This window comes from Chondrus crispus, genomic scaffold (genome assembly GCF_000350225.1).
Source record: "Chondrus crispus Stackhouse genomic scaffold, scaffold_88, whole genome shotgun sequence".
Lineage (NCBI taxonomy): Eukaryota > Rhodophyta > Florideophyceae > Gigartinales > Gigartinaceae > Chondrus > Chondrus crispus.
Genome location: NW_005178780.1, coordinates 281,245 through 297,358, shown reverse-complemented (window position 1 = coordinate 297,358; position 16,114 = coordinate 281,245). Strand labels below are relative to the sequence as shown.

Below are 16,114 nucleotides of genomic sequence, written 5' to 3'. Positions count from 1 at the left end.
GTACGCGTCGCAACACCGGTTGGGGGGCTTTGCTTCCTGCAAAACCACCCTAAAACGGCGCATAAGAATTTATGCCTGATGGCCCAGGGGGTCATGGACCTCTTCCGGGGCGAGCCGTTTACGGTGCTCGTTAGCAACTTCGGAAACCGTGCGGTCCACGTCCCCAAGCATACCGTTGTCGGTCTCGCGTTGCCATCCCCCACATACATCCTGACACTTGGCGTGCCGGTCCCCGGAGAGGCCGACGCTAAGGAAGGGGGAGGGAACAAAAATAATTCCTCGACCGCTACGGAGGAACAAGCGCGACGCGAACAACCAGTTACGGACGATGGCAGAAGAAAATCCTCCACCGCTACGGAAGGATACGCGCGTCGCAAAGAATCCGCTACGGGAGGAGGCGCGCGACGCGAAGAACCGGAAACGGACGACGCGCACCGTGGCAATCCCGCTAACGCGGATGAGCGGACCGATACGGACGCGGAGAAGACCAGCTCGTGGGAAGAAGACGTCCATATTTGTGCAGAAGACAGCACCGTCCGGTTTAATCCTCCCCGGTACTGTGCCGCAGGACGCAGGGACCCATCGAGAGGACCCGCGGACCCCGGTGCAGTACAAGTGCGCTACGCTGCGCAAGCTTCGCGACGCTCTCGACCGCGCTCGGACGAAATTAACCGCATCGCAAAAGCGGTACAAGGACGATTTTGACAAGAAGGTTCGCTTCCGTCCGGTTATTGTGGCGGGCGATTTTGTCTACGTCGATCGCCCGCCCCGCCCGTTGACAAGCGTCGAGCGCCGCACGCGTGCGCAAGGTACGGCCGGAACGGACGAGCTCTCTGTCAAACTACTACCGAAGACAGAGGGTCCGTTTCGCGTGCGCTCCGCTACGGACACCACGGTCCTCATCGAGCAGGACGGCGTGGAAAATCGCGTGAGCATCGACCGCGTTACGAAGATGCCGCGCGGGCTGGGGGATACCGTCACCCCGGCCACATCAACCGAATCGGACGCACAAGCCGCAACGCCAAGAGCGGAGTACGTCGTTGACCGCATTGTTGGACACCGTACTACGCGCGGCGGGATCGACTACAAGGTCCGGTGGTATGGATATACCGCTTCGGACGACACCTACGAGCCCGCAGATGGGCTTCCGCAGCCGTTTATCGACCGGTATTGGCGCTCGCGCCAACAAGGATCAAGCGTGCATGCGTAGCGCAAGTTTCGGCCGCCCTCGGTCGCACCGCTCGGACGCTCGCTCGCGCAAAAGCCCCTGGGGAAAACAAGCCGCGCACGTGCTATGCAGCCCCGGCAGCCAGCTGCGTGTGACTGCGCACCGCGACGCAGCTCGTACCGGGTGGATCCCGCGCAAATGGATGCAGATGCTTCCAAAATTGGCCAGCCCTCCGGGAGGGTGGTCCACAATCCGAAGTTCTCCCAAGCGTCCACGCGGATAGCTATCAGCCACGCCTGGTCGCACCGTTCGGATGATCGCCCTCGCACACGCCTATGGAAAGGGAGAACCGTACCGGGAACCGGTACTTTGTATTGAGATGTATCGCGTTCGCCGGCTTTTTAATTTAGTCGCGATTTGGGCTACGTTTTTCCCTCCCACGCTGCGGGAAAAAATCGTAGCCCATTTCTGACAACGGCATCGTACTCCTGGGAGCATTCCGCGTCCGGTAGTGTCGCCTCGGGAAAACCGCATTCGGACATATTTGGAAACCAAATCTGTTTCTTCCGGTTTCTTACCGTTTCTTATCGTTTCTTTCAGTTTCTAATTCCGGCTGGTGGAAAGAGGGCGCTCCGTACGGTTTTTGGATCGGTGTTGGCGCAATAGAGGCCGCTACCGCAAGGGAGACGCGTGAAACTACCGTGTGGTGCCGTAGTACGGCGGGTGCGCCGCTCGCGCCGCTCTTGGGATGGCAAATGAACGCAGATTCTTTACAAATTGGCCAGCCCTCCGGGAGGGTGGTTGACAAAGGGAAATTACCCCGACCGTCCACACGGAGCTCGCGTCTCGCCCGTGTGCGGGGGGGCAGGGCACAGCCGTCCTTCGACCCTCACCCGGCCCTCCAGAGGGCCGCGGCGAGCGCTGCGTTGCGTGCGCGCCATGCCGCCGTCGCTCGACCGAATCGGACGAATCGACCGACGCGAGCGCGAGCCCGGCCAACTCGGGGGCCGATCGCGGCTCTCCGCAGAGGCGACGTCGTAGTTGGGACGCGGGAGGCGCTTGCGCCGACGCCGGAGCCCCCGCAGGGCTCGACGGCGCACTGTACGAAGGCGCTGCAGCAGGACTCTCGCGGTCGACCGTTCTCGGATGCGGCAGGAGCTACTGTAGGGGGATGCCGTCGCGGGAGGAGAAGGCAGCGCGCGCAGGAGAGTGAGAAGAGTGAGGAGAGTGAGTTGAGGGTTCGGCGGGCTTCGCTTGAAGGGAAGTGAAGGACACGCTTACCGAATCGGACGAGACAGCGGGCTTACAGAGCGCCCACTTAAAGAAGAGCTAGGAGGCATGGTCGTTCGCGCGCGCAGGGGAGAAGACAAACCGGAACGGAATCGCGTGGTCGGATGGGTGGTCGCTACGAGGACGTAGCGAAAGCTAAGGAAGGGGGTCTGTAGTATAACGACGGACGCGCGCGCGGGGAGATTATTAACAGTGCGGCCGTGCACGGTGGACACGTGGGCGGGTGTGCCCACGTGTACGGAGCGCGCGCGTGCCGAGCGGTCGTAATCTGGCGTACGTGTACAGTAGTGCACGTGTCGGCCAAGCGGTAGTCTACCAGTATGACGCGTGTACGCTAGCACACGTGGCATCCGTGCGGTAGTCTGTAAGCAGCGCGTGTGTACAGTAGTACACACGTGTAGCTGCAGCGTCCGCGCGGTAATTAGGAATTGAGGCGCTAGTTTTTTAATGGCGTACAGTACCTGGTACGCACTAGGCGGCAGGTACTGTATACTGGGACAGGTGTCCGAGGCGTCCCTCTGAGGGGTTAAGACCTGACACCCGTCCCCACCAGTAAACTGGGGCAAGCTCGCCCCCGTCCCTTTCGCGCCTATATACGTCCGTTTCGGTTGTCTATCGCGCGCGATGGCTTCTAACCCGTTACCGGTCGCTCCCGTTCACGCACCACGGGGCGACTGCGCGTAACCGGCCAGTGAGCCACTCCCTTTTCGCGAGCTCGTCCGATCGGTTACCGCGCGCCGCGCGTCTCGCGTCGCGAGCTCCCTCGGCTCATCCTCCGAGCCTCTCGCCCGCTAGGGTTTGAGGAGAGTTGTACCACATGTAGGTAGTCTTTGACTGTTGAGGGGTTGAGGCTGAGCAGCTGTCGGCCAATTTCGGCAGTCATGGGGTGGTGGCGCATGCCATCGATTAAAAATTCCACGGTCGTGGCTTGGTTGCTGATGTCGGGGTAACGGGATGCGATCATTTTAGATCTGATGGCTTCGTGTGCGGTGATATACTCGTTGATGGACATGTCGGGGGTGAGTATTGTGGCTTCAGCTTGGGCTCTTAGAAATTTATGGTCGTTGGACGTGTTGGTGAGGAGGTGGGCATGAATGGCTTGGAGTAAGTCGTGGGGAGAGAGATCGGAATCAGACTGAATGATGAGATTGAGGATGGATGTCGGGACTGAGGAGAGAATCGATGCGAGAATAATGTTCTTGTGTCGAATATGCGTTTTAAGGAGGGCAGGATCGGTTGGAGGAGTCGGATTGGACGTAATGTGTTCTAGTGCATCCATGGCTGCGGCTTGGGCACGGAGTGCTAGATTCCACGTGTTATGGTTGTCGGGGTCAAGGGTGGGAAGTTGTATTTTCGGGATATGGTCCATGGTGTGTGGTGTTGTGTCTGAGGGTGTGTGTTTGTCTGATTGTGTGAGTTGGGCGAGTCGGAGTAGCTCTTGGATGGAAGCTTGTGCTTCTGCTTGATCGTGGCGGCGGCGGAGGCGGAGGAGTCTGTCGGTAGGGGACGTCGGGGTGGCTGTTTGGGAATGGAGCTTTTGGCGTCGGAGGCTGCGTGGGTGGTAAGAAAGTGAGGTGAGCGTGGTCGATAGGTTGATGGTAGGTGTGCTGGAAAGGCGAGGACGTCGGTTGGTGAAGAGGAAGGGGATCGCGAGCGTATGGGCGCATAACCTGTGGGAACGATGACCCCTTTTACCTCCTGTGTTGGGTTCCACTACATGCTACTTATACTGATTCCATTGGATGTACACGTGTGAGGTCTGTCAAGTACAGCCCTCCATCCAGCTGCCGAGTTTCGCTCTCTGTACATGTTTTCAGCTTAAATGCCATTACTTTTCGTGAAATTGAGTCAAAATTGGGGATTTATGGCAGTAGCTAGAGAAAAAACTGAGAGAAAAAAACGAGCAAAAAAACAACGAAAAGCACTTTCCTTGGTAAACCCTTGGCACACGCCACCGTCGCAAGGCCCTCCTCCATCTCTGGACCGCCTTTCCGACGTAACCACCTCGAAGAAACTTTACTCTACAGCATACGTCTTGTCGTAACGCGCCTTCCACGAGCGCAACACAAACCTTCAAGCTCCGTCCCTACCTCACTCCTTCGTCATCTCAGATGCTAGCCATTTCGTCACCGTCTGTCCTTTGACCCTGCCCCACTGTCCGTGTGCCCCACGTCCTTGCGTCGTTCCTCGTCAAAGAACCGGTGCCCCAAGCACTCCTTGCTTGTGGCCCGTTTGCTCCCATCCAGTGCCAGCATCGGCTCTAGAAACTCGCTAACCATCTTCGAGTCTTCCTTTGAAAATTTGTACTTTTCCTCCAGCACTTCTACCAGAGGAAAGTAGTCCAGCTTCCGGATGTGTCGTAGCTGCCCGTGCCTGTTGAAAAGCTCCCGCGAAAACTCCCCTCGTCTCGACAAATGCCGCGGCATCGGCCCCAGAAGCTCTATTATCAACGCCAAGTGATCCTCGTCCCGGTCGTATCCTACCCCTGAGTGCGGGTCGAACAGATAGTCCCCAGTTAGCATTTCGAAAATAAGGCACGCCGCAGACCAGATATCCACCGAGCTGTCAAACTTGGCCCCCAGGATCACCTCTGGCGATCGGTACTGCCGCGTTTGAATGTCCTCCGTGAAGTGCTTGTCCGTCCAACATGCATTGCCCAGGTCTGCAATTTTCACCAGGCCCCGCGAGAACATCACGTCCTTGTCCACGATTCTGCTCAGCTCGAACCGATCCCCCACTATCCCGCTGTTTCCGCTGCTCGTCCCCTTCTCACCCTTTTGCGACACCCCTTCATCCTGTCCACCTGGTAACACATCTGCTCCTTCTCTCACCTCTCCGTTCCCCGCGGAAATTGAAGCCCCAACATGCTCGCTACTTGTCGTTTTTGGTCCCGCAGCGGTGCCCGCTTTCTTCGCCCGCGCCTTCATTCGCTTTTTCTGATTTCGCTTATACTTGCTTCCGCTCCCATACCGTCCATTCATCCTGCCCGGCGCCACAAAATTCCCCGACAGAATCGCCTGCCGCCGCTTTTCCTGCACAATGTCGCCAAAGATGGCGGCCTGTCGCTCTATCTCAGTGACCATCTCCTCAGGGATCTCGAACAGCACGTTCTCCGGCTTGAGATCCGTGTGAATAATGCCTACCTCCTCGTGGAGGTAGTGCAGCCCCTCGAGAATACATTTCGAAAGCGTGCGCACGATAGAAATCGGCGCGCCCTTGTAGTTGAAGCGCTTGACGAGACGTAACAGCGAGCTCCCCAGCACGTCAAACACCAGACAAATATGCCTGCCGTTGGGCCCGTAATGATCAAAGTGGTCCAGAAGCGAAATCACAGGCGCGCGAGCGTTCGGGTCGCCCCGTCTTACCGCTTCCAGCAGCTTGATCTCATCCTTGGCCGCCTCGGTGTAGTCCAGAGCGCTCTTCTGAATTTTCAGGGCCACGACGCGATGGTTGGCGCCACCGGCGGCGGAAGAGCTTCCGGGCGCCTGGCTCAGCCTCGGGGACCGTCTAGTGGTGTCCAAACACAACCAGACGGTGGAAAAGTGTCCCGTGCCAAGCCTGCAAAGTACGCGGTACGCGCCATTCTTAAAGCTATCGCCAATTTGAACCGGGTGGTACCCCCCCTCCTTCATGCCTCTGGCCTCGATGCGCTCGCCCTGGCTGCTCTCCGAGTCTTCATGGAGCGGAAAGGACGGGTCCAAGGCGGCGGGCGGGGCGGTGGGCGCGGCGTCGGGCGCGGCGTCGGGCGAGGCGTCGGGCGCGGCGCGGGCGCGCTTCTCGACGGCGGTGGTCATGGGGAGCACAGGCGCAGCCGAGCCCGACACGCAGAGCAACGAGACGGGTGGGTGAACGGAGTGGGCGCGGTTGCGAAAGCCAAGTCGCCGCGCAGACGGGGATGCGGAGAACGGAACACTGGATGGGGGGGAGGGGAAAGTGAGACACGGAGGACGGGCGTTGACCCCCTCAAGTAACCGCGGGGAATTGAGGTGCGAGCGGAAGATTGCCAGATGGCCAATCGAGGTTTGACGACGCATGTGATGTGCGCTTGAGCGGGTGCGTGAAAACCGAGTAAAAATGAGAAGACTCGCGTGCTTAATCTAATTTACCCAACGGCACACGCCACTCGAAATCGAGATATCAAGTCAATGTCCCTGCTGGACATTTTCTCCTCCAAGTCTCGATCTGGATTGCTTTCAAGGGAGCATTTCTAATTAATTAAGACCAATTGGGCCCTTGAATTTACTGGACTGTGCTGTACCTGCGTGTCTTGCACTGCACCTCCCAATACACGAATACAGCGACCACACGTTTCAATCGTCGTGCGTAAACTCCTCTCCCTCTCGCGTTGTCTCTCTAGCCTAGCTAGAAGTATCGTGAGACCAGTGATGCTGCAGTTGATGACATGCGCAGGCAAACTTCCTTCATCTCTACAACCCACCATTGCGCGATGTCATGGCAAGAGAAGAATAGGTAGCCCTGTCCATCATCCCCCGGCGCCCCATGCTGCCCTTTTGCGTTGCTCGATAGCGCTTCAACTGCAAAAACATTCTGGCAGAGAAAACATTGCGCTATCATAAAAGGACATCCGGCTCATGGCGCTCTGCTTTCAGAATTCCGCAGCATCTGTGGTGATGACGGCAACGTCCTAGCTTTGCTCAAGTTAATTTACATATCTGTCTCTACTGTAGGAGGTCCTGGTGATGCGAGTTAGAGTCGGTTCTCAGGTCTGCATGTACAATCCCATCCTCTCTTCTGGTCTCAATCAAGGACGCCTGGTCTCAGCCCTGAAGGGCTGCATCCAGAAGCGAAATCGATCCCACGCACTGATTCAGGGTTCGTCCGGAGGCCTGGAAAATCGCTGCAGCATCCACAGTGTTCTTTTTCGCAAGAGCCGACTCGGGAATCTTCCTGCGATCGTGTTCCGCGACTGACGCGATCGCCCGAAGCAGTTGTTTCCCTAGACGACCATACTCTTGACAAAATCGCAGTCGCTTCTCAATTTCATTTCTTAGCTCCTTATCCTGTGTTTTCTCAAGCAATTGCGGGTCGCTGCGAACCAGAAAATAGACCAGGTTCGATACTGTGCACAGTGGATTCATGAAACCCAGTAGTTCCTTCCGAGGTATGAAGTATCGCCCGATTGTGTCTTCTGATAATCGGCTTCGAAGGTGCGATGCCTGTACGATGCGGTCACTATCCCCTTGTGTGTCCCTCCAAGAAATATCTGCATACCTCACTGCGTCTTTCATTTCTGTCATCAATTGGGCAGCGATTGCATTTCGCGTTGTCTCGTAAAATATAGCTTCACATAGAACGTACCGTGCCACTGGACTGGCACATTTTCGTAACATGGCTTGCAACGTTTCATACCCGATTCGCCTATGCTTTGGGTCATCATAGCCCGCAAGGGCTTTCCCGACGTGATGCGCCATTCCGAAGAGATTTATCTCCCGTCCAAAACTTGCAGTCCCATTCCTCAATCGCAGTATTTCGTCGAAGGTCTTAATGCGCCCATCTGGAATGCGGTCTAAAAATGCTCGTAATGTCACGATACCAGCCAACGACACGGCTACCCCAGCTTGCATTACCACCGGTGCCAAATATGGCATAACCAAATCGAGGCAATGGAAAGGCTCCAACAATTCAAATGCAGTACCGGATAGATCGATTTTGTCGTATGGGTCACGCGGCGCGCCTCCCTCCATGCCAGCTTCATGGGGACGCTTAGTCCACATCCGCAGAGCACCGCAAATATATTGTCCTACTGCCGTTGCGCTGTACAAAGTATTCATCTTCTGCTTCCTCGACAACGATTTTGTCCCGATATGTAACTTCATAAGCTCCTCGTGGCGGGACGCAGGATCCAAACTTAGGCCGTTTCTAGCCAATTGACAGACGACAGCCGGATTGTTCCATCCCAACTTGAGGAAAAGAGCCGCGCATTTATCTAAGGACTCTTCTTTCTGTTCCTCAACCATTTTTCCCTGCTTGGCAGTCGAATTTTTCTTCCGACTCTTTGATTTCTTCTTGGGTACATTCCGATCCTCGCCTGGAGGAGCCGGTAACCGACTCCAGATCATACTTTGCACGTCGAGCACTTTAGCAAGCGCAATAGCACGTTCCAAAATCCAATCCGTTGTCGTCGCCATAGGATCTGGTGCCGCTGATGATTTCTTTTCACTGGTCTTCCCTTCTGTCCCATCACCCTTCTCCTTGTTCTTGTTCACTTCCTCCGTTTCCGAATCTGCGGACTCCTTATTCTTTTCAGGGAATGACTTGGCATGTGCAGTGCCTAACACATCGACCTCAACACTGATAGAACCATCCTTCATTTGGCGGATCTGTGCGTCAGCCAGCTTATCGAGAAAGTCTAGCAACGTATCTGGGATCCCAGCAATCCGTCCCGATTGTTCAACCCCGATGCCATCATTTGGAATGAAGGAGGTCTCAAACGCTTCAGCGCAAGGAAGCATCCGATCGAACACTTTGACGTAGTCATTGACAAAAAGCCTACGCTTTTGCGGGATGCGCGGGATGACGTCACCCCACAAGCTCAGCACTGGCCGTAAAGCAAGATAAGACGTGGCCTCGAGATATGTTGAGTCAATCTTGGACGTGAACTTCTTGATGGCAATGTGCATTTCCTTGGCATTGGCATGTGTCGCAAGCAGCCGTAGTAAGTCCAACGCACCGTGCTCCAACGCGCCGGTGCATGTCTCCATTCCGTCCAAGTAGCGCGTCACAAGAAGCGGCGTCAGCTCGAAGGCGATGGCATCAATGACGAACTGAGCGGCAGAGGCGTTCCCTTGCAGTGCCGTGCGCAAGTTGCACGTGACATCGGAAAGAAACATACCCAAGGTCTTATAGGTTCTCAGGGGCACCTTCTTCTGCACCGTACGATCCTCCCACTGAAGCTTGAGCAGTATACTAGCTCCATACACGCTCTTCGGATGCTCATCGTCACTTTCCCCCTCGGCGTCTCCACCATCGACCGGCGATTCTGTCGTCTCTGCGCTAGCATGAGTCTCTTTCACGCCCTCCTTGTCGCCGCTGTCAGTGGTGCACGACGAGGCACTCTCCTGTTCCCCTTCGGCCGCGCCCAGCGTGGACGCCGTGGAAGCCATGACATGGTAGCCGATCTCCCTGACAATTATGTTGGCATTCTTCTCTTCGACTGAGTCGCCCTCTACCTCTTTTTCTTCCTCCGATACCGTTATTGGCGTGCCGGCGATGATCTCGGACCAAGCGAGAGGCAAGTCGATGAGAGGGGGTGCTTCGGCGTCGGGCTTGGCGTCAGGCCAGTGCTGGGCGGCCTCTGTGCCCGTCTGAGGGTGAAGCTGGCGTTTTTGGGCATCAGCCTCGCCTTCCATCTCAAAGTAGGGGCGGCCTTCCGCATCTTGCTTCATTTCAAAACTCTGCATTGTGGCGGGCGGGACTGGATACAGGATGGACTCTGCGGATACTGAATGACAAGTTGCGCGAGAAAGGCGCCCTTGGGATGAGTAACGAAAGAAGAGCTTGTTTGGCGTGGAAGGCTAATGCGTTGTTCAGTTTGAGTACGTAGAAGGAAACTGCAACCCCTGGCGAAGGAGACGGTGAAGCCCTGTATTTCCATTCGAAACGAGGCGATTTTGATGGGCCGCCACGCGCGTTGCAAGGGCGGGTTGATCCCTGCGCTTGATCCCTGGCAAGAGGCACGTGTTTGATCTCTACTGGATACTGTAATTGAGTGCGGTTTACTTCTGCTTGATTGGTGCGATCCAGTTGTGGGAAAACACTTACAGCTGTGTGGAGCATGAAGTCTCGAGGCAGTGAGCCACTGGAGAGAGACAATAGGAGCGGAAAATATGAGAGAGTTGAGATCAAGAGTGCTCCATTCGCATCGGGGATGCCGCTACTCGATTTAGCCGCCGTATTATTCGAACTCAGCGACACCTTTCATTCGCCAACAAGGAGGCCCGGAACCACCGCCTAAGAGGCGCGACCCATTCCCCGTAACAACCTCTCCAGGCGTCCGAATCAGTCCCACCATGGTCCTCTCCTTCAGCAAAGCCGAGCAGCTGGCCCGAACGACGCTCGCCGCCGCGCAGGAAGGCGATATCGAAGCCTTGGGCTGGATCGCAGTCGTCGTCCTTACTCTCGCTCTCATCGCAGTCGCTCTCGTGCTGTTCATCGTTGGCGACGGCAAAGCCCCATCCGCCAACAGCACAAAAACCGCCGCTCGACCCCCGAGCTACAGTGTCGGCTTACCAATCATTGGTACCCTACTCTCCTTCGCGGACAACCCATTAAAGTTGGTCTGGGAGGCCTACGCGGAGAAGGGCGAAGTTTTCACATTGCGTCTCCTGCACAAGAGACTCACTTTTGTCATCGGGCCCGACGCCTCCGAGACCTTCTTTAAGGCCTCAGATACCGAGCTTGATCAGAATGAACCGTACAAGTTTAGCACCCCGGTTTTCGGAAAGGATGTCGTCTACGACGCTACCCTAGAGAACCGCCTGCAGCATTTTCGCATCTTGTCTATGACGTTGAGGGTGAACATGTTGGAGACTTACGTGCCGCTCATGATCAAAGAGGCTGGGGACTTTTTCAAGGGTTGGGGGAACGAAGGCGAGCTCGACCTGCTTAAAGAGCTCAGCAATCTCATTATTCTCACTGGCTCGCGCTGCATCATGGGGAGGGAAATCCGGGAGAACCTGTTCGGCGAGGTTTCACATTTGATCCATGACCTCGATCAGGGCATGCAGCCGATTTCCGTCCTGGCTAACTGGTTGCCCATCAAGGCACATCGCCTCAGAGATCGCGCCAGGCGAGAAATCGGAAAGCTTTTTGAACCTATTATTCGATCCCGACGGGAAGGGAATGCCAGGGAGGATGACATGTTACAACGGCTCGTTGAGGCCAAGTATCGCGATGGCACCGCCTTCAAGGAGCACGAAATTGTTGGCAATCTTGTCGCAGGTGTACGTATTACCTCTATCGTGTTTGAGTATCTCGCTCACAATTCTATGCTTGCTTGTCTCGTGATAATCGAAATTCTGACTCTTTCTTATTGATGATGCTCGCTATGCGGGAAAAAAAAAACAGCTCTTTGCCGCTCAGCATACTTCGAGTGCTACTTCTACATGGCTCGGAATGCATTTGTTCCGAAATCCATCTGTCCTGAAGAGTGTAATGGAAGAACAAAAAGCAGTTTTGGAAGAACACAATGGCACGCTTAGTTATGCCGCGCTTGTCAAGATGAATCTGCTCCACGCCTGCATGAAAGAAACCTTGCGCATGCACCCTCCTTTAATATTTCTCATGAGAAAAGCATTAGAACCGCGATCGGTTCTGGGCGGTCGATTCGAAATCCCAGAAAATGATTATATCGTCGCATCTCCCAGTGTCGCAGGTATGTTACCGGAAATTTTCAAGGAACCGTCATCATGGGATCCAGATCGGTTCCTTCCCCCCAGAAGTGAAGACAAAGCAGCTCCATATTCGTTCCTTGGTTTCGGAGCCGGACGCCATGGTTGCATGGGTGAGGGCTTCGCTTATGTTCAGGTCAAGACCATCTGGAGTATACTCTTGAGCACTTTTGATATGGAACCTGTGGGTGAAGCCGTACCAGAAGCGGATTACAATGCTCTCGTCGTTGGCCCTAAACTTAATACTTGCTGGATGCGATATAAGCGGAAGGTTCCTTTGCCCGAGTCGAGCTGATGAAGACATCGAAGTAGTAATGGTGAAGGACACGTTATCATTCTTCTTTCGTGCCTCGCGAAGCAACCGCAACGTCTCCAATGCAAAATTCATCAATCTAGCAGACAGGTGAATAAATGTGAGTGTAGTTCAAAAGAGTTAGTTCCGCAGCAAGTAGGCGAAAAAGGCTCTCAAGTCCGTAGGTTTCACAGCGAGAGCTGATATTGCAACAATCGACAAAAAAAATTGTTGCGCGAACTCACCATGTCCCAGACGCGAGCAGGGTGCTGCGACCCCGAAAATCCGGTCGTTGAATCTCTGCCCGCGTTGCGCAACATAGCCTCCCCTCCTGGATGCAACGCAATGTAGTCTGTAAAATCGTAAACTTTCCCTCGAATGATCAACCAAAGATCTTCAGCAGTGGCGTGCTCTTCAACTTCTTCTTCCGAATACGTTCGTCTCGAGCCCCCTCCGGTTGCTTTCTGGAGCAGGGACGTATTATCCGCACCCTTCGCGGCTGTGCTGTGTCTTCGCCTGTAAATCATGTAGATCGCGAAAAAGGCCCAAACGCTAAGCACCACGATAATCAAAATTAATAACATGGCCAGTCCAGACAAAAAGCAAAAGAGTTGACGCGGTGACACTTCTCAATCCCTCCAAGACAAGTACGGGCTAGTTGGGTTTATTTGCGTCGAGCGATGGCAACGCCGGGATGAACTCGTGATAGATTTGTTCGGCGTGAAAATGAACGGGAGCTTGGGCGCCCCAATCCTCGCTCCTCACTTCGGCAAAGTCCCGATTTGCAATGCTTCTCCTTCCCGTGCAATGGGTCCCTGCCCATGAGACGACATCTACTGTACAGTAGCACCAAATCGCCTCTTCTTCAACAGCGCTCATTTTGTGCGCTGTACCCGGATGAAACGTGTCCACAGTCACAATTAATATTGCACCCACATTGTGTGGCAATTCGACTGCATAGAACTGTTTGTCACTCATGTGCTAACCGCATTCCGTTGAGGTCCACAGTGTTGATGACTTCACACAGTGTGAAGCCCGTACAGTCTGCAAACTAGTTGGGGATAAAAAGACGACGATGATCCACGATTTTCAAAAGAATATTTTCTTGTAAAAAGATGGGACCCTTCGCGCAGGAGAAGCGGTCAGGCTGATGATATTTGTTGTCCGTGAAGAGTTGCAAGATGAAAGAATGACAGATGAATCACACGCTTTGTTCTCTATCAAAACTGGCGTCACTTCTGTGCTTCTTTTAGCCTTCCCCTTGATGTTTTCTGAGAATAATATGTTTTGCAAAGCCTTTAACGATTCTTGTTTTATACGGTCACATCCACACTCCCTTTCTCTGGCCGTATCTCTGACCGTTCCAAGAGTTTAGTGTACTCGGTTAGCAGTACTTCTACGTAAGTCTTGATACCCTTGAAGCTCAGAAAGCTTCCGGCAAAATTATTCGCGTTCTTGACTATATTCTGGACTTCATCATCATGTTCCCGAGCCCAGCTCAATTTTTCTACAGTGTCAGAGAAAAAGAAATCTGTCGGAATGTAATGCGTCATCGGCTTGAGCAGTGGTTCCCAGAATTGTCCACACGGAGTCTCTTGTTTGAGTACTGCTGATGGTCCAAAGATCTGCTTGTTGAGACGATCTGCCCAAAAACAGTTACCTTCAGCATACAGAATATACTTGTACTTGTGATGCCCTTCCTCTGACAATCGTGACAGATAATGTGTTTTCCCTCCACAGGAACCACCCACACCAACATCAAACAATTCTGGATGCTTCGTTCCGAGGAAACGGAGCCTTGACCGTCCAAACTCGTCGCAGTGATCGTCGGCATCCTTCTTCTTCTGGAAGAACATGCTAGGTCGATTTCCACCTCTGAAGACAGCTTGACTAATTTTCTTTTTCCATGGCGTTGTGTCAGCTGCTTTGTATTTTTCTATTTTGTCATCCCAAGTCCTCAACCCACCTCTGACTTTGTCCCCTTCCCACATTGGAAAAGGAATGTTATCCGAAAAATTACACGACACAATAGTGAATGTAGGGTTGCTTTCCGTATAAACAGGGCCTCTGTATGTATGCTTTCTGCTTACTGTCTGAACGCAGTCGTGAATAGCAAGAAGAAACTCGGTATCAGGGACGTTGCCCTGCTTTGCAATTTCACTCAGCAACCAAATGAGTTCTTTCAGTCTTGTCTTATAGAATGGCTTCGAGTTTTGGGCCACATCATACGGATCCAGGTAGTAGACATCTATGTAGTTTAGAATAGAAAAAATTCTTACACAGTTAGAAACACATCGTCACGCAGATGACATCTCTTAATCAAAGCGCTCTTATGGCTTACGTTTTTTGATGATTTGAAACAAGATCGTTTGAATACCCTTGTTTGCCCCAGGAGGAGCCAAGGCATATGTCCTTCGTCGCAAAATTTCGAAGAACGACTGGCGCTTGATTCCACCCGCGAACGGTGCCAAGTATGCTTTGATTAGTTTCTCGTATGCACTGCGAACAGCCCTTTCGCCGAGAGGTCCTGTGCCCCCAGCAACCTGAAGCTCTTCCATGTTCCGATTCATCGGATGACTTCCTGTGGTGATTGGACCATCATCATTGTTTTTCCCCACTTCTTCACGAGAGACTTCATTCTCTGTCTCTGAAATAGAATCTGTCGCTTTTGAAATGAGCTTGTCAGTCTGTTTGTGCGCAGTGAACCGTGAGGATACACCACCACTTCTAGGAGCATCTACCTTAGACTTCGCAGGTTGAAGTTTAGTTTCACGCGATGGCGATTTCGGTTTGTGGGAAGAATAAGTTTTTTGTTTTGTTTTCTTGTTCTTGTCGTTTGCCGGTTTTTCATTCTTGGATGGGTTGTCATTGGTCTTTGAGGTCTCAGATGCCGACTTTTCCTTGCTGCTTGGCGAAAGTTCGTGGTTGTCAAAGGCACCAGTAGATCCAATAGCACCGGGTAAGGTATTTGGATCTCGCTGCATGCTCTCTGATGGGTCATTTTCAAAACTTTTTCTTTCACTCATGACTGCCCCCGGGAGATACATAACTGTGGCCTTTTTCTCACTATTTGCTGCTAAGAAACTGACGGGTGGCTGTTCAACTCGACCTGCGTCCGTCTCTGAGAAGCTGCCTTCATCTTCTGATCTTGCAGATGACAAATTGTAGAAATCTGTGATGTACAAGCATACGAAAATAGTGAACAAGATCTGATAATGTGAAGGTTATTGCAGAGTCAATGCGATGTAAGTATTTGCTAGCGTTTCACGTATGATCAGTACTATTATTGCTACTACTCGTTGCCGAATGGGTAGAGTCTTAAATCTTTGAAGCTTACAATTCCCATACCTCCTTGGGCACTCCGTAGTGTTCTTACAATTACGTTTTCGCTAGTCCGCGCATTGGATAGGGTTTTCTGATTTCTGGTTTTCTTGATACTGGAGAAGTGATTTCGATCTTCTAAAGCTGTCGATGAACGTCGTGAACCACAGACACAGCCCCCAAAAGGACAGCGACAGCCCGAACGAGCAGATGATCTTGCTGAGACACGACCTGCCGTTTTTCCGCTTCCCATGGCAGTTTCGGCTTTCTCTTCTGCTGTAAAAGATCGTGAATGAGTGGGAACAGTTAGTTCGGCTGAACTTGAAGCTTGAGACACTTGAGCTACTTGAATCAATTAGAACTATCAAATTAAATGATGGCTCTTGATTAAGCGCCGTTTCGCCATAGTTATATTACATTAAAATGGGAAAGAATAGCAAAGGTCTCATGCCATTTGATTCTTACATTTGTTTCCGCAGGAAGGAAGTTGTTGATTGCTCCCTCCGCATCTCAGGAAAAAGTCGATGAAGGCAGTCTCTGGTTTTTTGAAGGCCTGCATTGTCCTCATTTTCGTCCATGAGCCCAGTATTGGAAACACAACGCGAATGCACGTCGAAGCAGAGATTTTAAAAT

General features: G+C 53.1%; 5 protein-coding genes; 2 read left to right on the top strand and 3 right to left on the bottom strand.

The window, feature by feature from the left end:
- Positions 1 to 4,322: 4,322 nt before the first annotated feature.
- CHC_T00007871001 (hypothetical protein) lies at positions 4,323 to 4,502 on the top strand. The gene has a single exon (XM_005711599.1). It carries the CDS (start codon positions 4,323 to 4,325, stop codon positions 4,500 to 4,502), a length of 180 nt encoding a protein of 59 aa, XP_005711656.1.
- Positions 4,503 to 4,584: 82 nt separating this feature from the next.
- Positions 4,585 to 6,492, bottom strand: CHC_T00007870001 (hypothetical protein). The gene has a single exon (XM_005711598.1). The coding sequence runs from the start codon at positions 6,490 to 6,492 to the stop codon at positions 4,585 to 4,587; it is 1,908 nt and encodes a 635-aa protein (XP_005711655.1).
- A 539-nt stretch (positions 6,493 to 7,031) lies between these two features.
- On the bottom strand, positions 7,032 to 9,582 carry CHC_T00007869001 (hypothetical protein). XM_005711597.1 is given in 2 exon segments: positions 7,032 to 7,236; positions 7,237 to 9,582. The coding sequence occupies 1 exon segment, from the start codon at positions 9,580 to 9,582 to the stop codon at positions 7,237 to 7,239; it is 2,346 nt and encodes a 781-aa protein (XP_005711654.1). The 3' UTR covers positions 7,032 to 7,236.
- Positions 9,583 to 10,488: 906 nt separating this feature from the next.
- CHC_T00009303001 (cytochrome P450 family 51-CYP51G1) lies at positions 10,489 to 12,163 on the top strand. Its single transcript, XM_005711596.1, has 2 exons — positions 10,489 to 11,421; positions 11,546 to 12,163. Exons 1-2 carry the CDS (start codon positions 10,489 to 10,491, stop codon positions 12,161 to 12,163), a joined length of 1,551 nt encoding a protein of 516 aa, XP_005711653.1.
- A 1,310-nt stretch (positions 12,164 to 13,473) lies between these two features.
- Positions 13,474 to 15,734, bottom strand: CHC_T00010123001 (Glycosyltransferase, family GT90). The gene is made up of 3 exons (XM_005711595.1): positions 15,498 to 15,734; positions 14,502 to 15,369; positions 13,474 to 14,408 (listed from the first exon to the last, which is right to left on the bottom strand). Exons 1-3 carry the CDS (start codon positions 15,732 to 15,734, stop codon positions 13,474 to 13,476), a joined length of 2,040 nt encoding a protein of 679 aa, XP_005711652.1.
- Positions 15,735 to 16,114: the final 380 nt, after the last annotated feature.